Source organism: Lygodium microphyllum, chromosome 3 (genome assembly GCF_053477565.2).
Source record: "Lygodium microphyllum isolate KBCC chromosome 3, Lygodium_microphyllum_v1.1.10, whole genome shotgun sequence".
Taxonomy (NCBI): Eukaryota; Viridiplantae; Streptophyta; class Polypodiopsida; order Schizaeales; family Lygodiaceae; genus Lygodium; species Lygodium microphyllum.
In genome coordinates, this window is record NC_141137.1 from 17,141,453 (window position 1) to 17,164,838 (window position 23,386).

General features: G+C 42.2%; 1 protein-coding gene and 2 pseudogenes across 2 annotated transcripts in view; 2 read left to right on the forward strand and 1 right to left on the reverse strand.

The window, feature by feature from the left end:
* Positions 1–4,829: 4,829 nt before the first annotated feature.
* Positions 4,830–23,386, reverse strand: part of LOC148038097 (NAD-dependent protein deacylase SRT2-like) — a 339,478-nt gene continuing 320,921 nt past the window's right edge. The window contains exon 11 of one of the 2 annotated variants that reach the window (XR_015689032.1): positions 4,830–5,386. Coding sequence is in view for 1 of the 2 variants with exons in the window: in XM_087668893.1 (XP_087525019.1) it covers positions 5,333–5,386 (54 nt within the window). In the remaining variant the exon portion in view is untranslated. The remainder of the gene's footprint in view (positions 5,387–23,386) is intronic. The other variant, XM_087668893.1, reaches the window with a different exon arrangement.
* Positions 7,131–10,543, forward strand: LOC148038098 (uncharacterized; annotated as a pseudogene).
* LOC148038099 (uncharacterized) lies at positions 10,670–11,416 on the forward strand (annotated as a pseudogene).

The window sequence follows — 23,386 nt, forward strand, 5'->3', positions numbered from 1 at the left end:
TGAGACAGGTGCATGGAGTGGGCAGGCAAGAGAGATGAGGTTATGCAAGCTGTGTGGACTACAGAGTGTAAAATTAGAGGAGCACATGATTATGACATGCCCAGTATATGCACACATACGGGCTGCCTTTGATATCCCTTTACAGGGGCCACTTCACCAGTTTCTGGCCATTACTCCTATATCGAAGTTAGGGGCTCTCATCACCCGCATGTTACGCTTTCAAGAGAACCACGCTGCATAGATCGTTCTTTCACCATAGCTACCCTTTCCTATCATGGGGGAGGAGAATCATTGTATATTTGGAAAGGTCCCATGGGCCATATTTTGGCCTTCCGTGGACGATAATGAACTACTCTACTCTACTCTCTCATATGATGTTTTAATAGTTAAACATATGTATACAATGTGTATATACTCTTAAAAAAATTCAAAAATACACATACTATTAAAAAAGAGTTAAAATTTTTAAAAATTTAAACATGTGGAATGAGATAATAATTTTAATGTTCATGCAATGTATACATCCTCTAAAACCATACATAAATGCACATAGACTATAAAAACACAAACTATATATGTGCATATACACACATATGCAAGCATACATATGCAAATACATGCATATCATACATGTATACATGCTCACACATACATAAACATATATGAGTGAGAAAAATTGAAAGAAAAAAAAGCAGAGAAAAGAGAACAGATATACACTTATATATATGCTCACATGAATATATACAAATACACACATCCACACATGAATATATACATGTAATAAAACACACATGTGTATACATATATATACACGTGTATATATGCACACACATGAGGTGAACAAATACGAGAGATAAGAGGAATAAAAAAGAAAAGAAAATAAAAATAATGAGAGGGAGAGAGAGGACATATGCTAAAGAGAGAGAAAAAGGAGAGGAAAAAAATAATGAGAAAGTAGTATACACACTTATAAGACCACACAAATGGACACATATTATATGAGTGAGAAAAAATAGAGAGAGAAATAGTAGAGTACAGAATGAATATACACTTAAAAAATACACACTTACAAACATCCACACATTCAGATATGAAGGTACCGTACATATATCCACACACAAATATATACATGTGCATACACATATACACACATATGTACGTAACATGTATATATATGAGATGAAGAAAGATGAGAGACAAGAGGAAGAAAAAGCAAGGAGAGAAAAAAAAGATGAGAGCAAGAGAGGATACACATTCATGGGACCACATAAATAGATACATGTATTAAACACACACATACATATATGCTTAGGGGCTTTATATGTGTATCCTCTATATCACATACGTTCATAACCTATTTATAAATACACTTATTTATCAATATTTTATAAATAAAACACAACCACTATTCAATCTATAGATAACCCCTCTTTATATCATCATTTTATTTGTTAAAAATGTTAAAAAATAGTATTTTAAAAATCCCTTATGTTAACCCATGTGATATATACTTATATTTATGAGTGTCCCCCTTCCCACCACCACAAAGCATATATGTATATACATATACATATATAGAGAGTATAGAAAAACTAAAAAGTTAAAATAATAAAAAAATGTATATCACACACACACACACACACACACACACACACACACACACACACACACATGAATATGTGTGTTGCCAAAGATTTCAAAGTTTGGATTATATTCCTTATATCAACCTCCTATGAACCCTCTTGCCACATGAAACATGCTTTTGAACCTTGGTTCAAAGTATCATGAGAACATTGGCACAAAGCGCTGGGAGAAACTAAGTATGGTGTGCCTAGTTTACCTTAATAAAGAGCTAAATTTTATAACATGTATGATTGGCAATGATTTAAGTATAAAAAATAACCTTGAGATATATTTTTGAATGTATAAGAAACTAACCTTGAGATTGATTTTTGAATCTCTTTTCAAAGAACCATTTTGAAATATTAAGTAGTTTGTGAAGTGGTTCCACCAACTTTATCTACCTCTTCTAAAATAATTATGTACCTTCTCTCTTTTTGGTCTTGCCATATAGGCAAGACATAGGCAGTGAATACTCCTTATTTACCCGAAGCATTTAACTTTAATGTAATGTAAACTTTACTTGCTTATATATCATCATTGCATTTATTGCTTCCTTGGGATTAAGGGTTTTAAGTCTTTCCTTATTTTTATTTTGATTCAACTTAAGCTTATGTTTGTTTTTCCAAAAATTATTTTCAATATGTAATTGACTACTCATATGCCATGTTGAATAACCATGTCTATCCCTTGGTCTTTGCTTGTTTACTTTAGGCCTATTATTAGACTATGAGACCATGCTTTTTCACACCCTTTCTTACATAACCAACCCTTTGGAACCATTTCTCTTAGATGGTGTCAATCATTTGATGTACACTTATGTAGAGGTTTAATTTTGTTGTTTTCTTCACCTCCTTTTTATTCAATTGCACATCTTACTTTTTGCTTCTATATTTTAGTAATTGTTTTTTTGCATTGCAATTTGTAACTCTTTATATTTGCCTCTATATTTGCCAAGACCATGCCCATTTTTTAGCTCTTGATTTATAAATTTTGCATATCCTAGATGCCATTGCTATTGTTATTAGTTGTGTTTGGTTGACAATACAAATAGGATTGACACAATCATTACTTGTATGAGGTCATAAATATTAATGCTATCATATAGAAAGTTCTCATTTTGTGTTTTTGTTTACCAACAATTTGAAATAAATTTTCTTACATGTTAATCATTTAATGTTGTTAGATGATTTTTTTTTCTTGTTCACCTCTTTTTCCTATCAATGCTTTCATTTTGTGCATACTTCATTACCCTTATTATTTATTATATTCACTTATATAATATGAATGTAACATACAATGTCTACATATGCAAGTGGTGCCCTTGGCCTTTAACCCAACAACTTGCCACTTAAAGGCCAATATGTTTTCAAGAAAAAATAAATAAGAAGATACTATTCAAAACCCATAACACTCTACGGTGTGCAAAGTACTTGAAAGATGAACTATTTGTAAGGAGATCTATAGGATTGTCATCTATGTGAATCTTGATAACCTCAACCCACTTGTCTACAAGGAGGTTGTTTGTGTGAATCTCTACTTGTGTTTCCCCACCAAAGAAAAATGATTACTGAATATCAAAGATTGCAATATGAAAATCCTTTGGACCTATAACTGAGAAATCATTCCAATATTAGTGATTTTAGGGTTAAGGGTATCTAATCTTCAAAAGAAAAGGAATCCCATGAGAAGTAAAGACCAAATAGATATTTGAAGCTAAAGAGCCAAACTCATCATCAAGTGAATGTCTATCTCCTACCCCCATTTGGCATAAATTTTAGTTATTTTGATGTTCATCTTGGTGATTGCTCCATAACTTCAAGGTTAAGTACCTAATCTTGAGGAATACATCTCACCATAGGCACCTTATTCCCACCTCATATGCTCTCCATTCATTTAAGCATACCATCACATCTTGCAACTTATCAATGTGGGGAGTGTCTCTAAGACCCTTGTGAATTCCACCACGTGTATCACCTCTTTTCAAGGAAGATGATAACCCCTCTTTGATTGCTTAGTCTCTAGTTTGGTATGCATAATCATTGTAACCTATTAAGCCTCCTCATATATCGACAAACATTTTCAGAACCTTCAAACTATAATACATAATAAACAAGCTAGATGTTTAATTATTAACCCTCTTGTACATTTTCTTGATAATATTAGGCAATACCATATTTTTAGTTTCCACTCCAATTTTGAAAACCATTTGTTAAGAACCAAAATGAAAGGTGTTGGTTAAGTTTTAATAAAATCAATATGAGAAGGATCTAGTGCTAATCTTTAAATTTCCAATGTTAAGAAATGCCATCATAAAGCCAATCAATAATGACTACATGTTATTGTGATGACATTAGACTTGTCAACACTAATATGCAAAAAGAAGGAAAATGCAAAAATTTTGATTGATTGAAAGACACATTTTTGTTGCTTACATGTTTTTTCCTAGCGTATGTAAAAGAACCTTAGTTCTAATATCATGGGTGCACTTAAAAAAAGTTTATCCATGTTTAATTAATGCCATCTACCCTGTTCTTGCAAATTTCAATTGTCAAAGTGCCATTTTATGTAGCTTCACATGTGAGACAAATGAATGATGAAGAAATATAAACCTATTAATCCCTAAACTAAGGTTTGTTCAACATCATTATGCCTTCATTTTGGTAACCTCCATGTAGAGAAACTAGTGATATGGTTGCTATTTGTAGGTTACAATGGTAGTAAACTAAGTTTTTTTTTGGGTTTGGGAATGTGCAAGAGCATAGGCTCTTGAAAGTTAATAGAGAGAGTTGCTTGCTTTTAATTGCATCTGCACACTTGGGGATTGATTTAAAATGCTTGTTTGATATTGTTTGTTTGATATTTGAACTAATTTTTTACAATCTCTCCTTTAAAATTCTATTTTGTAAAAGGGTGCAACAAATCACATGCTAGAAAAGCACAATCTCTCTAGTTGGTTTTGTTTTTGGTGTTGATAATGCTTTGCTATGGGTTTCTTTTTGGTGGATTGAAAATTAAAAACTTTGAGCCAAGGGCTCTAGGAAGTGAATTGTAAGTCAAAAAGCTTTGGCTTGCGTCTTTGTCCTATTTGCCTTCAAAGTGTCTAAGAGGATGTCAATACAATTTGCCCCCCCCACCCCTCTCTCTCTCTCTCTCAAATGGCAATTTTGTTATCTTTCCATTCTTGGCCTTGCCAAAAAGGCGACTTAGGCACATCGTGTCCCTCATTGAGCCAAAGCCATTAAGATTGAAGGAGGTTAGTTTTCAAACGCTTAGATGGTTAAATTCGGTTTGTTATGAGGCATATCAATAATATTAATGAAGAATTTTGGGTTCTGTTGAAGCTTTTGGTTTATTTTTTAGGTTACTTCCCCAAATTGTAAATAGAATGGCTCAATCATTACCTTACATGTAAGGTGACAGGTCTACCATTGAATGCCCCTGCGTGTAGAGATCCTACTTGGTCTCCTTGTGCAGCTTCTTTTAATTGATTTTTCTCCTCGCACTCTCTATTACTGATGCCCTTACCATTTTCAACGGAATACAGTATACGCTCTACTCTTTTATCTTTCGTTCATTATATATAATAATATTCAGAATTGTAGTCAATCTTTGGCTATATTGTGGCATGTGTTACCAAAAGGAAGAGCTGTTATACACAAGCTCGAGCATCTGCAAAACCAAGGCAGCACGATGACATACAGTTATTGCATCATCTGACAATAGGCAGTTCCAACGATCCCCCATCCAAGGCTCTGGATAAAATCTGCATCACAGAATCGAATGTTAGAGGTGGCCCAAAACCAAGATAACGTCTACATAAACTTGTCATTCTGATTTACCGCTACAAGAAAGGCTACACATCCACTGCCTACAAACTGCAAGACAGACTCATGCAAAGAAACAAATACCCAAGAGAAAGTTGTAAGGACGCAAGAATGAAAATGCATTTTCTTATATAACCCTTGTTTGTCAGTCTCTGCACTAGATACTGTACACTCGGGGGACTGCTGTCTTACGGGGTATCAGAGCTTGTAGAGGCAAATGTTTTTGCCTCACTCTAGGAGCAACGATTCAACTTGTCCACCATATGTATCAAACTTAAAGATCCTGCAAAATCATAACACCATTGCATAGAACATCAAGCACGTGAAATATGCTTCTGTTTTACATGCAGACGAAACTGACTTCTTAGTTGGTTGATCGGCATGTTCCAATGCCTTTCTGAATCTACTAACATGAAAAACTGGAGGGACAGTTTAGCGATTGACAGTTTTCTGTTTTGCTAGAACGAGAGGACCTCAGGACAGTTATACTAGCTTAAACGCAAGGGTAGAGCCTATGAGGGCCAATTATACTAGCTTAACAGCAAGGGCAGAGCCTTTGTCCCCCTTTTTTTTCCGAGGGGGAATAAGGGGAAAGGGGCTGTAGCACTCTCTCCTCGCTTTGCAGCCATGGACACTTCCTCAGCCTCCTCATCCACCCTTGCAGCCTTTGTAAGATTCCTTGCACAAGCAACATCCATCTCCCCTTCCCCCGCACAACCCCAACAGGCAGACCAGCGGCTATACCCTGCGCCAATTGACCAGGAAGCACCCGCACCACCGACACATGGAGCTAGTGTATCGCCCGAGATTGCAGCCGGTCCTCCACCATCCCCAGGGGGTTCCAGTGCAGCCCCCCACATACACTCGGCCGATGCCTTTCCACTGATCCGCTTTGGTCCGGACACAGAGCTGGCACTCAAGGAGAGAGTGACAGCCCTAGAAGCATCATCCTTGGCCTGCAGAATGGTTGAAGATTGTCAGCCTTTCCACAGTCCTAAGGACTCCATCCCGTCTGCTCTAACCAGCACCCCAGCCAGGATCACGTGAGTGGTGCCCCTCGGAAAGGGATGCTTTAGACTCCAGTTCAGCTCACCCGAGCAGATGGAGGTAGCACTTGCTACCAGCCCGCTTGATGTCAGGACCTCAATAGCATACTTTGACAAATGGATCGAGGGTTGGGACTATTCATTGCTTGGAGATGGCACTGCCATCGCCATCTCTTTTCTTGGCCTTGAGGAGTATTTTACGCCATACCTTTTTGAGATTGGTAGTGCATTCGGCCATGTCATACAGAGGGATAAGACTTTCTTCCCCAGAATATTAGAATTCCCTCCATTCACGGGGGCTTTCTTATCTAGTCAGTCTCTTATATAGGCCTCCCTGGTCAGTGCTTTGCTTGCAGGATGATTGGACATCTTGCAGTTGAATGCCTCAGGACACACCGACGCCAGACCTCCTTCAGGGATGAGGGAGGTGGTAGACCTGAGACGTGTCAGAGGAGTGATGCAGAGCGCCAGAGACGACGCAAGGCTAGACAAAGGAGGAGACAGTGCCGCCAATGAAGAGAGCGTGTTGATGAGAGGCAAAGGTTCGAGGGCCTAGAGCCAAGATAGTGGAGAGTGATCAGGGACCTCAGCCCGTGTAGAGCCACTGCAGCCCCCCACTACTCCCATAGACGCTCCTATGGATGCCCAAGAGCTAGAGGTCCCACAGCCACTGATAGGGACAACACTGCAGATGGATGTGATTCAGCCCACAGAGGCAGTGACACCAGTAGCTTCTCAGGAGCTACAACAGGCTTTAGATACACCACAGTCCCCTAGACCATTGCTCAGGTACCCATCTCAGGTACCCGACACACAGTAGGTAGGGGAGGCCACGATAGCCCAGGACAGTGAGCAGGAGGTAGAGGACTCAGATGCGTACTCTGAGGACTTCCTCCCATTACACCCTGCAGCAGAGATAGCGCAGAGGACACATGATCGGGTATATACTAGGAGGCAGCAGAGGCAAGCATGGGCTGTACAGCCATGCCGGTCTGAGAGGTTAAGACACTCCCCATGAGGATACTCTCATGGAATGTACGAAGCTTCGGAGGCCGTCACTTTAGGCAGGGCTGGAGCCTCATGCGACAGGATCTGCACAGAGCTTTAGAAGGAGGATTGATTGATTTTCTTATGTTACAAAGGCACCATCTTTCGGCAGACCGGATATCCTAATGTTGCGGGAAGCTATTGCCAGGTCAGAGTCGCACTTACTGGGCAATAGTTGTAGGTGCTACCAAGATACAGGCTGGAGTATGTATATGTGTTGGGGAGTAGTGGACTCAGTCGGTACAGGGCTGGGGTATTCTGATTCCAGGCGGAGCCATGTGGGTCTCGGTGAGAGAGGAGAAGGCACTCATTGGTTTGTTGGCCATTTACGCCCCGAATGGCCAACGAGACAGGAGACAGTTTTGGACCACCCTCAGTCAATCTCTACCACAGGTTGATCATTCACTGGATGGTAGGGGGTGACTTTAACATGGTGGAGGCTCTTGAGGACAGGAGAGGCAAATTCACATAATCATTAGGGGAGGAGAGCAGGTTACTTGGGAGGAGTTCTTATTCCAGATTAGAGGCCAGGACCCATGGTTCATAGCAGAGTTTGGCAGGACCACAGGCTCACTTCAGTTCTCTAGGAGAGACAGGGCGATAGGAGCTAGGACTTTCTCCAAGATTGATTGATTTTATGTGGATGACTGGGCTTGCGACAGAGGCAGCCTTATAGGCATCATACCTGACACGACCCTCTCGGACCACTCACCGATTCAGATACTTCTTCTTGAGAGAGTAGGGGGACCCCATTCCAGTGTCAGGATTCCAAAGCACTTGTTTTATGAGGATGATATTAGAGAAACAGTCACACAGTGTTGGAGATCTAGACCCTTCTCAGCTCGACGGGCAGCTAGTGACTTGGATGAGAGCCTACAGGAGATTAGTTCCCTCTTCGGAGAGGAGGCCACAAGGAGGAGACAGAGCCTTCTAGAGAAGGAAAGAGCTGCTAGGGCATCATTGGTTGCCTTACAGAGGGAGGAGGAGAGACGGCCAAGATGCAGATGGATAGTTGAGAGGATGCATGCCGCCAGGGCAGAGATTGATTCCATGAAGAAAGCTAGATTAGACTACATATTTCATGTGAGAGCCTCTTTTTGGACTCAAATTGGGGACAGGGTTAATAGGGATTTTTTCCACAACATAGGTCATAAACACTCTAGATAGGGTGTTCAGAGACTCAGGAGAGTTGATGGATCCATTGCATAGGGCCCTCTAGAGGCGAGATAGGTGGCCACACAATACTACACATCCCTACTTGGATCCACCACTAGACCCCTTGGATATGAGAGAGATAGAGAAGCAGTTTGGCAGAGCATGCAGAGGTTGGTTACAGACAGGATGAGCAGAAATCTGATGGCCCATTTCACAAAGGAGGAGTTGGAGGAGGCACTTCGGGCACTACCCTCAGGCAAGTGTCCAGGGGAAGATGGACTAGATAAATCCTTCTTTGTGAGCTACTGGGATCTTATAAAAAAAGGCCTTCACTCAGCCTTTTAGGAGATTATGGCATCAGGGACTATGCCAGAGAGACTCTCTGAGGGGCTGATTCATCTTATCCTGTAAGGAAGTGGAGATAGATTGGAGATCACACAGTGGAGACTGATCACCTTGCTTGGAACTGCCTATAAGATCCTCGCAAAGGCGATTAGTCTCAGGCTGGCACCATTGATGTCAGATATTATACACCCCACTCAGACAGGATTTGTCCAAGAGCGCAGCATCTTGGACAACATCTTCACCTTCTGGGAGACCACAGCTTTGGCTAGATCCAGGAGAGGCAAGACCTTATTGTGCTTCTTCTCGACTTTGAGAAGACATATGATTGTGTGGATTGGGAGTTCCTGGAGGGCACAATGCTAAGGATGGGCTTTCCAGAGCAGTGGGTCAAGGGTGTACGACTCTCTATTCTTCAGCACATAGCCACGCCATGATTGGAGGGGCAAGAGGAGATAGATTCAGCATCCATAGATCAGTTAGATAGGGATGTCCACTTGCTCCGTTCTTGTTTCTATTTGTAGCAGAGGCCATGAGTTCCTTCTTGAGAGACAGATCTACAAGTATCAGAGGCATTAGGCTACCCATCCTTGAATTTGAGGAGCTTCTTGATGTGGAGTTCGCTGATGATACAATAGTTTACTTGGATGGGAATGAGGGCAACTTTAGAGCCTTTGTAACAGCCATGGAGACATTTTGTAGAGCATCAAGAGCACTAATTAATTGGCACAAATCATTAGGATTTTGGATATGTGACACTAGACAGCTAGAGTGGCGACCACATGAGGATTCACATGGGTTCCCCGCTGGACCGTTGTGAGATATCTCGGATGCCATGTGGGGATTGACATTACCTCAGAGCAGCAGCTGGCACCCCTCCTTTTGAGCATCAGACAGAAGCTTTTGTATTGGAGCTTGGCGAGACTCTCGTTGGCAGGAAGAGTAGTGGTTGCCAACCAAGTTCTTCTTGCGACCATGTGGTACATCACTTCTTGTTGGGCATTCTCTAGGTCGTGTATTGGCTAGGTGAAACACCTCATCAGGAACTTCATTTGGTTAGGAGGAAATGGGAGTCCAGCCAGAGCAAAGGTGGCTTGGGATGTTATCATACAGCCTAGATCCAGAGGAGGATTGGGGATCATAGACCCAGATAGTCAGAGAAAAGCCTTATTGGTCAAGCTCATTGTTAGGGGTTTGCTTCGAGGAGTGAAGCCTTGGAAGAAACTTCTGATGGGGAGGTTAGAGGACTTGACACCTATACATGGAGGACCATGGCAGCCTAGTATTCACTGGATATTTCAGGAGATCAGCACTAGAGATTTAGGGACGAGCTTTGAGGTTAGATTTGCAGCTGCCATTATTAGAGCTTGGAGATCTGTATCTCTAGGGCTCCACCAACTCCCCCCGACTACTATTGAAGAGAAGAGGAGACATCCTCTTCTCTTTAATCATTATTTGAGATCCGAGTCAGGCCACACCATTGGGCAGCGGACACACTTATCATGAGGGAGATTCTCTTTACAGGTCGCTACATTAGTGGGGGAGTGGTTTGCATTTTAGGAGTTACCACACGAGACCCAAAGGCAGAGACTACATGGTCTTAGGGAAGCCAGGGCTATGATTGAGGCCGTGATGGAAGGAGTTCCATCAGATTGGCAAACTGAAACAGCTTCCTCTCAGACTTGGATTGGTCTTTTCTCTAGAGGGGATATCCTTTTAGCAGTCATTGCATCTAGCAGAGACACGACATTCACTTTCACAGTTGAGAAGGATGGCCACCTTCAGCGGGAGGACCTTGACCTTACAGCACTCAGTGGCTGCTCTAGGTAGAGAATCAGAGTAGTGACACACTTTCAAAGAAAATGGCACGTAGACCCAGACCCAACCACTTGTCTTATAGATGGATGGAGATATTGGGCATACCAGAGGAGGCCTCTACAGAGACTTCAGTGGGATCCAGGAGACAGGGTGTGGAGGGATCCCTTCCTTGATAGGCCATCTGACATCCCCTTCTTTGGCTATACTACTAGATTGGGACGGAGGATATAGATGAGCAAGATTAGAGCACAGCCTGCAGCCATCCCTCATTGGCATAGAGAGGGAGTCTCAAATGAGTTCCTATACGACTTTTGGAGGCGGCTACATGACAGCTTCAAGCCCACGAAGATATCTCTCTTTCTATGGCTTCTTGCCCATAGGAGTTTAGCAGTTGGGACTTGGCTTGGATATGGTAGAGACCCAGTGGCTTGTGCGCGATGTGGTGAGCCAGAGGAGACACAGAGACATTGCCTTTGGGACCGTCCTAGAGCCCAAGAGATTTGGAGGAGAGCTCTTAGGATAGTATTCCATGGTACAACAGAGTCCATGGTGATGACATAGGGGGCTGCAGTTTGGGTTACAGACAGAGGTCCAGCTTGCAGCTATGAGGACACTCAGGGGAGCATTTCTTTTCTCATCATTGGACAGCATTTGAGCAGGATCCCTACCCCAGACTACTCACAGACACAGTGGACTCAAGGACACTGTCACAAATGGGAACTGATTTCCAGCATTATAGCTTGGTACATATGGACTACGAGATGTAGCCAGGTCATTGATCTTTAGGATATACCCACTGGGGAGTCTTTATCGAGGATTTGGACAGAGATAGTCCATACGCTCCGTGGGAGATGGGAGAGGTTGTAGGGCAGCTCTGAGAGGATGAGGAAGAAAAGAGAGGCTTTATTGAGGATTCGGGATTTAGACACCTTCTTTGACACTACCCCTCAGATGGTCTAGCACTTTAGCCCATCAGATTGGTTGTTTACACAACCATTGTATCTTTGATGTACTTAGTTACTCTTCATAGAGTTTCTTGTACTTTGTATTTACCTTAAGGGGACTTTCTCCGAGGTGTTATTAATAGAGTTCTCTTTTCTTAGGAAAAAAAAGGGGGGAGGAGCTGTAGGGTTCTCATTCTAGAGGATCTGGAATGATGCCAGATGTGCTTACATTTAATATCCCCATTACTTAGTTTATTTTAATAAACAATGTGTATATACATTCCAAAAATTGATTTGAAGATAATTGATGAGGTATTATCTGCCAGTTCATGGAAAGAAGGCTTGCGAAACCGTCCGAAGGCAAGCTTCTTAAAACTATGTTTGTAGTATAGAATAACAAAAAGAACTAGCCTAGTGGATAGTCACTTCGTAGTGAAGTGCACTTGGGTGATGATCTAGAATGATGCCGGATGTGCTCACATATAATGTTCCCATTACTTAGTTATTTTAATAAACAATGTGCATATACATTTCAAAAATTGATTTGAAGATAATTGATGAGGTATTATCTACCAGTTCATGGCAGGAAGGCTTGGAAAACCCTCCCAAGGCAAGCTTATTAAAACTATGTTTGTAGTATAGAATAACAAAAAGAACTAGCCTAGTAGATAGTCACTTTGCAGTTAAGTGCACTTGGATGATAACATTGCCGGGATGGGTGACCTCCCAGGAAGCTTTTCCTATAAACTAGTGGGAGCTTCTCGCGCGCAGCCAATGGCACCAACGAAGCCTTCGTAACCTGTTACGTCAGAACAACAGTCCATGTAGAAGTCTCTCTATTGTTGATGTGACGAAGCTCTGTTGCAATCACCTGAGCCTCTCTCTCTCTCCACATCTACGCGGAAGCGCTGCTCAAATCCATGAAGCTTCTTCCATGGCTCCCAAGAGACATTGAGATGCCGAGAGAGGCCATGCTTGGAGAGCTCCCCAAGATGAGAAAGTAGTCGCTGCTGAGGGAACTCAACACAAAGTTGAAGCGCAAGTGGAAGTTACCCCCGAATCCATTCAATCCGAAGGACCGGCTATTCCAAAACAAACCGAGGTTACAGTCATACCCCATAATCATGATGGATGGCCGAATGGAGATAATCAAGTTTAGTACATAAGAAAAGGATTGCTTTTAAGCTATTAACTCTACAACTTCCTAATAAGAGATAAGTTAGTAATGTTAGAAAAACCCATAGGATACGTCTATTACATAGATAATGATTAGTTAGAACGTACTTAAACTTATAAAAATATGTTAGTATTATCAATTGTTTTTTAGGAAAGAACACGAAAATTGATGAGAGGAGGATAGATTCTATGCATCGCATACATTGACAAGTGTGTTAAAAATGTTTCATGGTTATGATTGCTTTTGTATTTGTGAATGATGAATTATGTCTCTTATGATTCCATGCTTGTAACAGCTAGACGAGTTGTGGATTGTGGTAGTTCGGGACGTTAGGATCCCCAACCCAATGCTTCCTAACACTCTATGGATTTTGGAAAAACTCACCTACAGGTGGGGGTCCTATGCTTCCGAGGGAGGTAGGTATTTTTGGTTTTTGATCACTTGAGCACTTGAGAGGGCAAAGGGTCAAGTGATAAGTATCCCTACTATGTAGGACAACTCCTGAGACTTAAGAAAGATTACAGAGGCTCTGAGCCAATAAATTCCCTGTTGAACGCGGATGAAGTGCGATCACATACAGCCCAATCTCGAGAGATTGGAAGGTCCTAGGTTGGACAGTGTCTTCTTGTGGAAAGACGGTTTTGTACCACTCTGCGAAGTGATGGTTTTGCTTGTTATTATATAAACGAAAAAAATTGAATTGGATCAATTTAAAAAAAAAAGTTACGTCGCGTGAGTCAATATGTTCTTCGTAATGTCTAAAAGGTAGTATATGTATAGTTAGTATGCCTTTGCATAGCATGTTTGACATTCATACTATGCATGGGCTCAATTGTTTGTTATGTGCTAAAGATTGAGTTTAACGAACCCAGTTTAATTGAGTAATAAAAGAAAGCTGTTTTTAATATATCCAAGTAATGTGGTAGTATGCTTTTCTAATTAGAAAACTAAAGCAAACCCAATCGAGGAAAGTGGGAGGCTTCGATCTTGACGATCGAACGCCTATGGCTGGGTGGACCCGATAAGTCGGATTGTCATGGCGTCGTGAAATTTTGAGATGCTTTAATCTTGCTAGTAACATTTTATTAAGTTACTAATCAAATGTGAAAGGTTGTTTAGCACATGTGATGCACATGGCAGTTATTTCATGAGAACGGGCCAAGGACCCCGAGGATGCAGTGGGTGTTAAAGGCAAAAGTTGTGTTAAGTTATGCCAACTGGGTTTTGGTGGTCAGTTGGTGCCAGGTTGGACCCTAGGACAATTGTTTGGCCATTAAGTGTTAGTGGTGACACTAGGGATTAGCATTAATTAATTAATTAATGCTAGTCTAAGGGTCAACAGAGGTTGGGATCCACTCCAAGTTGCAAATGGCCTAGCCAATTTCATTACAGATGGGCATGTTTAATTTTGGGCAGGGTCAAAAGGGCTGAAATTAAAATTTAGAATTAATTAATTTTTAGAATTACTTAATTCTGAAAAATTAATTTAATGGCTGAAAATGCATTAGGAAGGCTGCCACTTGGCAAAGCTTTCCCATGCAACTAGGGAGAAGGCTATTGGAGGGTGGTGGAAGTGGAATTGCAGCCGTTCGGAGCTTGGTAGAGGGAGAGGAGGTGATCATATTTGACTCTGAGAGGCAACGACGGCTGATCGCGTGCCGTGACAGGACAGGGGGCAGCATGATTTCTCTTCCGCCTCAAGAGAGGCGGCGGTAGAAAAGGAGGGCTCGCCAGTTGAGCTAGTGTTTTACCCCCCCTTTTGAAGCTGTTGGTGCCATTAGATTTGTCATCAGAGCTACGAATCAAAAGATACATTTCAGCTGATTTTCTCTCTCTCTACAACATTCTCTCATCTCCTCCAGTCTATGCTCAACATTCTCAATAATCCTCAGCCATTGGTAGCAAAGTATAGCCAAATTTGGTGGACAACAGAGAGTTTACTGCTGTAAACCCTAAATTATAGCAGTAATTAGGGTTTAGCAGCCACCTTGGGACTCGTGCCATCAGTCAAAGGCATCGTACACTGAAATCAGCACCGGAAATTCGTGGAATTGTGAGGATTTTAGATGCCAACCCATCTATTGTGAATTTGGGGCAGCATTTGACCAGTTGGGGTTCCATTAGAGCAAGTCCTAAGTGAAAATCAAGGGGCAATTTGCCCGAATGCTTTGCTGACTATTGGAACAACAAGGGGCTTTTGAATCAGCCAAGGAGATTGTGAAATCTCGGCTTGTAATTTATCCATCAGCAATTGAAATTAAAGAAATACCGAAAGGGGCGCCAGTTTTGGGGCCAACAGGGTGTCCGCTGTCCAATGAGATGGAATCAAGCAGTGATGATGCCTCTCACTATGGACATTCTCATGGGAATGAAGGAAACACAATGCCTAATCTTGGACAAGGCTCTCATGATGGACAAAAAGCTGAAAATGTTGCTGTTGGGTAAGAGTTAGGGCCTTCAAGCCATCATGAGGTAGATGACCAGCAAAGTGAAAAGGAATTTGATGACCAGTTCAAGAATCAGATGAGGACAACAGCAAATCTCTTTGTTGAATTGGCAAAGGATCACCCAATTTTTGAATGCTCCGAAGAAGGACAGCAAGGGCAAGAAGAAGTCAACTTCTACACCTTCGGGATAGCAAGGTGCACGGAAGGTAGTACCAAATCCTTCACTTGGAGCTCCTAAAGAGGCCAATGAAGCCAAACAGTTGGTACCTATGGGGCAAGGAATGCAAATGCAAGGCCATTATGGAAGTGCCAATCCGATGGATTTTGGACAGCCGAGCATGCATGCTATGATGGGGCAACCAGGATACTTTGGTGGTAGTACGATTTTTCATGCAATGGTTGGCCAAGGGCCACATACAGGAATGCATGGCACAAATCCCTATGGTATGCATCAACCAATGCATGGTGTGCAAGGCCCATTGTATTCAGGTATGGCTGGAAATGTGCAAAACCCAATGTATGGTAGCATTGGCTTGATGCCTGGGGCACAAAGTGGAATGTTTGGCAATGCATCTGCACCCCTGAATGCTTATGGGGCTCAAGGAATGACTGCTGATCATCCAAGTGCTTCATTTGGGCTTGGTCATGATGTAAATACAGCAAATGCACCCTTTTTGCAGCAGCCAGTATATGACAACTTGACTCCCAAAGGGGAAGCAAAGGACTATGATGAGGGTGGAAAAGCAGTTAAGTTTGAGTCCTTCAGTGGTGCACAAGATAGGTTGAAAGCTTTGACCTTCATTCAGCAGTTTGATGCAACCTATTCAGGGGGAAACTTCACCGAATCCTCCAAGATTCGAAAGGCAGCCACTTTCTTGAAGGGGAATGCATTGCAGTGGTGGTCCACGCTCTTGCATAAGGACAGCCCCAATGTTGTTACCACATGCATCACACTGAACCACAAATGACTTCCTTAGATCAGGCAACACAAGCACAGGATCTGAAGTCATCTTTTCCTTCAACTTTTCAAATGCTGAAATTTCCACTGCCGTCCATCTAAATGGCACATCTTTCTTTTGCAAAGCATGCAATGGAGATGCAATTTCAGCAAACCCGCGTACATACTTCCTATAGTAAGAACATAAACCCAAGAAGCTGCGGATCTCATGAACATTCTTCAAAGTTGGCCATGAACATATTGCTTTAACCTAGCAGGGTCCATACGAATACCATCAGCCGATACAATATGTTCCAAGAAGTGGATTTCATGCAAAAAGAGTTCAAGAATTTAGAGCAATACAATAAGAAGTTTTGGAATGCATTGCTGCTCGTCACTTCTTATCGTGCCGTACCCCTTCATGAGCAAGTGGAAAAATATGTATGTGGGCTGCCCAAAGGAATCACGGATTTTTGCATAAACTCCACCGTGTCTAGCATGTCTCAGCTCATAGAGACTGCTGCTACAGCCGATGCTTTGCTGCGTGGAAAGGATTCGGGCTTCCAAGAGAGCGGGGAGAAGCCGAATAAAAAGTTGTTTAAGGCTGAGAAAAGGGGCATATCTGAAAACCAGCCTGAAAAGAGGCCAAAATAGCAAAGAAAGGGCTCGAAAACATTGGCACAAAGTAGGGAATTGATGGCTGCAAATAAATGCTTTATTTGTGAACATGAGGGTCATATTGCAAAGACCTGTCCCAATAGGCAGCAAGCTGCAAAATCAGAAAATTAGGGAGATCCTAAGGGTAAAAGGCCTAAAACATCAATGGGATTGGTGCCCAATGTTGTTAGTGATCAACCCAATGATGATGCTACTGAGTTGTGTAGAGCATGGGGCAAAATTAGGAATCAGCATGTATTGATATTCTTTGATAATGGTGCACGAGCCAACTTCATCTCTATTGACATGGCCGCCCGTCTAGGCATCAAAGAGGATGAGATGGGAGCTATGGGGGAAGTTGGAATGGCATGTAAGGGTCATGCAGAACCTGTCACACCACTCATTGGAAAGCTTCGGTTGCACATACAGGGATATGTGGACAGCGAAGAGTTTTACATTGCTCCACTTGAGGGTTGTGATGTGTTGCTTGGTATGCCATGGTGCCACCGTATGCATGCAATGATTGATTCATATGCAAAAGGGATCACTATTCAACGTAAGGGAAAGACACTCGCACTTGATGTAAAGTTGAAAGGAGAATCTGTTCCTGTTGTATCTATAGCTACTATTTCTAAAGTAATGAAAAATAATCTTTCAGCGTATTTAGTTTTTGCTAAGGATAAGGATGATAGTGAGAATGTTGGGAATATGTCTAAATTAGGGAAGGATCGCATGTCATTTCTGAAAATGTATGCTGATTGCTTCTCTCAGTCACTTCCAGGGCAGCTACCACCTGAAAGACCCAAAGATCATGGCATAGACCTTATCCCTGGAAGTAGCCCTCCTAATAAACCACCCTATAGAGTCAGTGCAGCCCAACAGGAGGAGATTATGAGTTAGGTAAATGAGCTGTTGGAAAAAGGGCTGATTCAGCCTAGCTCATCTCCTTTCTGTTCTCTAGTGCTTTTGGTGCAGAAAAAGGATGGTTCATGGCGTATGTGCATTGACTATCGTGCTCTGAACAAGATCATGATAAAGAACCGCTTTCTGATCTCTCGGATTGATGATGTTATGGATAGATTGCAGGGGGCAGCAATATTCAGCCGTATAGATTTGAAAAGTGGGTATCATTAGATACGCATTAGACCGGAGGATGTGCCTAAGACAGCTTTCAGGACATCTTTTGGGTTATATGAATTTCTTGTCATGCCTTTTGGACTTACGAATGCTCCTGCCACTTTTAATCGGATGATGGATCGCATCTTTCGACCACATAGAGCATTTGTGGGTACTTTATTTGATGACATAATTCTCTATTCAAAGAATGAGATGGAGCATAGAAAGCACTTGGACATTGTTTTCAATGAGCTACGTAAGCATAGGCTGGTTATCAATGATAAGAAGAGTGAATTCTTTTTGCATGAAATCCACTTGTTGGGACATATTGTATCGGCTGATGGTATTCGTATGGACCCTGCTAAGGTTGAAGCAATGCGTTCATGGCCAGCTTTGAAGAATGTTCATGAGATCCGCAGCTTCTTGGGTTTACGTTCTTACTATAGGAAGTATGTACGTGGGTTTGCTGAAATTGCATCTCCATTGCATGCTTTGCAAAAGAAAGATGTGCCATTTAGATGGACATTAGTGGAAATTTCAGCATTTGAAAAGTTGAAGGAAAAGATGACTTCAGATCTTGTGCTTGTGTTGTTTGATCTAAGGAAGTCATTTGTGGTTCAGTGTGATGCATGTGGTAACAACATTGGGGCTGTCCTTATGCAAGATGGCCAAGTTGTGGCTTATGAGAGCCGAATTCTCCACGGTGAGGAGGAATTTACAGGTTTATGAGAAAGAGCTATTGGCTATAATTCATGCACTGTCTACGTGGAAACATTATTTGTTGGGGGCTGATTTTATAGTGCACACAGTCCATTAGACTTTGAGGTACTTTCTGACGCAAACAAAGTTGTCAGAGAAGCATATGAGATGGGCAAATTTTCTCTCTATGTTTCATTTTCAGATTGTACACATTGATGGTAAATAGAATGTTGTGGCTGATGCACTGTCATGTAAGCCACAAATTTCAGCCGTCACTATGGTTTATTAGACTAAGTTGGATGCCACGAAAGAGCAATATGCTGCTGATTTAGACTTTACTAATATTTATGATCAGCTTTGCAATGGCCAAAGGCATGATCATTTTATGCTAAGAGATGGATTTTGGTTGATGCATGGACGACTGTGTCACAAAGCAGTTGAGGCCTAGAGTGATCATTGAAAGTCATGCTCCTTCGTATGCAGGACACAGAGGTATTAATGCCACAGTCAAGGCAGTGGATCATTTCTTTTATTGGCCAGCTTTGAGGCATGATGTAGAGCAGTATGTTAGGGCATGCATCATATGTCAGAAGGTAAAGCATGATAGGCAAAAGATGCCGGGGTTGTTGCAGCCCTTGCCTGTTCCAGATAGGCCTTGGCAGAGCATTGCTATGGACTTTATCTTTGAGCTTCCTAGGACACCTACAGGGAATGATGGGATATTGACTATTATTTGCAAGTTTAGCAAACAAGCCCATTTCATTCCAGTGAGGAAGAAGATAAAGGCTGATCATATGGCACGATTATTTATACAACACATTTTCAAGTATCATGGTATGCCTGAGTCAATTATCAGTGATCGAGACCCTCGGATGACCAGTCTATTCTGGAAGGGGTTGTTTGAGAATATGGGTACCATGCTGAAATTCTCATCATCCTTCCATTCGCAGACAGATGGTCAGTCTGAGGCAGCAAATTTCATAGTGTTGGATCTTTTGAGGTGCTATGTTTCAGACCACAAGACACAGTGGGAGCAGTATTTGCCATTGATTGAGTTTGCATACAATAATACGGTGCATAGTTCCACTGGCAAGGCTCCATTTGAGGTGGTTGAGGGTGGCAAGAAGGTTCCACCTATTTTGCACACTAAGGATAAGATCTTTGAGGCTGATCGCTTTGTGGAAAGCTTGGATGCAACCTATGGAAAGATAAAGTATGCACTTCAAAGATCACAGGACAAGCAAAAGCGGGCAACTAATCGCCATAGACGTGTTTTGCAGTTTGCAGAGAGCGATTATGTATTATTGCGTTTCGAAAAGGCGAGGCTGAAAAAGATGAAGGGAAGAGAGAGGTTGTATCCGAAGTTAAGCATGAGATACTATGGGCCCTTTCAAGTGTTGGAAAAGATCAACGATGTTGCATATCGGCTGAAATTACCTCCACATTGGCGGATACACAATGCCTTTCATGTCAGTTTGTTGAGACCTTTTCGTGGTGATGTGCCAAAATATGTATCTGTTGAAATTTAGCTAGAGGTTGATGAACTAGATGAGGTCTTGGTACCCGAGAAGATTTTGGCACATAAGGAAAGGAAGGTTAGAGGTAAAGTTTCCAGAAGATATTTGGTGAAGTTTCAAAACTATTCACCAATGGATGGAAAATGGATGGAAGAGGATGACTTGGAAGACCATCCTCAGTTGTTGCAACTTTATCTCGATGCCTTTCAATTAGAGCTGACTTTGGATCGGGCTTACTCAGGTTCAGCAGAGCGAGGGTCCGGAGCATTGCCTGATGCTCAAGGGGGAGGTAGCACTTCCACTCCACCGGTTTTGGACAGCTCTCGTATGTAGTGGATCTCGGATGTATTCAGCATGCATCCAAGGTACTGTGCTGACAGATGTCTGCCATGAGGTCACTACTCAGTGTACTAGTCACTGTGAGATACATGTATATGAGTATGGTTGTCACCACGGCTCTGAGATTATACTTATGCACGAGTTTTTGGACGAGTTTGGCATGAGTTTTTGCCTTGGTTTTGAGATCAATTTCTGATTAGTTTCTCAAGTTTTGATCAGTTTGAGAACCGTTTATGATCACTTTGGGATCAATTTTGCATCAGTTTTTGCATCAGTTTCTGATCAGTTTTTTTTACCATCAACTTGTGATCAGTTTCAAGTCACATTTGCAGCCATTTGTGATTAGTTCTCATATCAGTCCATGATCAGTTTATGATCAGGTCATGCTCAGTTTTTAATGGTTTACAGCTGATTCCATGGACAGCCGCATGTAAACGAATGTCATTGACAGTTTCAGCCATGGTTTATGCTGAGAATATGCTTTACTGTGGTTTTGAAGTCAGAACGGTTGAGAAACATGAGTTATGGATGCATCCAATGGTGTCTAGCAACAATTTTGGACTGTTTTTCAGTTTTCTATTATGTTTTGCTGGCTGGAAATTTTCAATAAGTTTTGCGCATATGCAACGGTTCGACAACAGTGGCCAATGTTGTGATGACTGTCATACCAAATTGAAATTCCAGTGCAATATACTTTTCCTTTGGCCCAATGCAGTGCAATCGAGGATGATTGCAAGGTTTTCAAGGGGGAGGTCTGTCACGGGGATGTGAAATTTTGAGATGCTTTAATCTTGCTAGTAACATTTGATTAAGTTATTAATCAAATGTGCAAGGTTGTTTAGCACATGTGATGCACATGGCAGTTATTTCATGGAAACGGGCCGAGGACCCCGAGGATGCAGTGGGTGTTAAAGGTAAAAGTTGTGTTAAGTTATGCCAACTGGGTTTTGATGGTCAGTTGGTGCCAGGTTGCACCCTAGGACAATTGTTTGGCCATTAAGTGTCAGTGGTGACACTAGGGACTAGCATTAATTAATTAATTAATGCTAGTCTAAGGGTTAACAGAGGTTGGGATCCTCTCCAAGTTGCAAATGGCCTAGCCAATTTCATTACAGATGGGCATGTTTAATTTTGAGCAGGGTTAAAACGGCTGAAATTAGTTTTCAGAATTAATTAATTCTGAAAAATTAATTTAATGGTTAAAAATGCATTAGGAAGGCTACCACTTGGCAAAAATTCCCATGCAACTGTTGGGGGTAAAGGCGCCTCTGCCTAGCCGCCCGTGTATTACTACACCGACAATCACCGCCACTGCACACTGTAGGTGGCGGGCGCCCGTCACCGTCACTTTATTCTTTATTCTTTTAGTGACAGTTTGAATAAAGGAAGGCCCGGTCACACATTCTGACTGTTGGAGTTCCCATTTCTAGTCTCTTCCTTTCTTGCTTTTGCTCTCCCGCCATAGCTCTGGAGTCCAACCTTCAATCTGTCGCTCCCTTTCAATTGGTATCAGAGCTTTGCTTTCCGACTCTTGAGCTTGGTTCGTGGCATTCTTAGCATCCCATCGACTCCCTACTTGCATTGGGTCTCCTTCCCGGCAGCCATATCCGACTCCTTCGAGCTCCCGTCACTCCGCGGCTTCCCGAGCACCTTCTCGGCATTGTTGGGCACCTTTAGGGCATTACATCAGAGGTATTTGATCATTTTTCTTCAGGGTTTACTTTAGTTCTCAGGTCTCACAGGTTGTAAACAAGATTGGGGCAGCCACCATTGAAGCTCCCTTGCTTCATATCTCACTTGCCTTTGAACAAGACTTGCTGGAGCTTGTTTGAGGCCTTTCTTGGCTTTAACCGGACCCCTCCGAAGCTTGGCCACCATTTTTTGCAGCCGCAGGACCAGCATTTATAGTTGACGGAATCACGCAGCCCTCCCATATGTGTCTTTAGCATTGACAATCACAACAGCAGCTCTCCCTCTCCATTGGCACTTGAAAAGGCTCCATTTCGGCACATGAACATGCTTTGATGCTTGGTTTTGATGGTTGATGTGTTGGCATAGCATTTGGATTGATTTAACACTGTTTTGGGATGTTATAACAGTCCACAGGCAGTTTATGACAGTGTTATACTGACATTTGATGCTACAGCTTGTTTGGCATTGTCATTTGATGCCCGGTTGGTCCCGTTTGATGCCCGGATGTTAGGGTCGTTTAGTTGCTGACCTTGGTATTGATGCTATCCCTACACTGCATTTGAATTCTATGAGTGCTATTCAGTTAGCCAAGAATCCGCTCTTCCATGTGAAGACGAAACACATTGAGGTAAGGTATCACTTCATACGTGGGGTCATTGAGCACAAGTTTGTTGATCTTGTCAAGATCTCGACTGACCAAAATCGTGCAGATCTGCTCATGAAAAGCCTCTCTATAGAGCGCTTTGCCTTCCTCAAGAGGTTGATGGGTGTGGGATGAGATGACGTCTTTTCTCATCCTATTGTGCATGTGTACATGTTATATTGTCTTTTTTTTTTCTTTCTCTTTTCACTCCTCACTGGGGCAGATTCGCCTTTAAGTAGGAGGTTGTTGGGCTAGCCGCCCGTGTATTACTACACTGATAGTCACCGTCACTGCACACTGCAAGTGGCGGGCGCCCGTCATCGTCACTTTATTCTTTATTCTTTTAGTGACAGTTTGAATAAA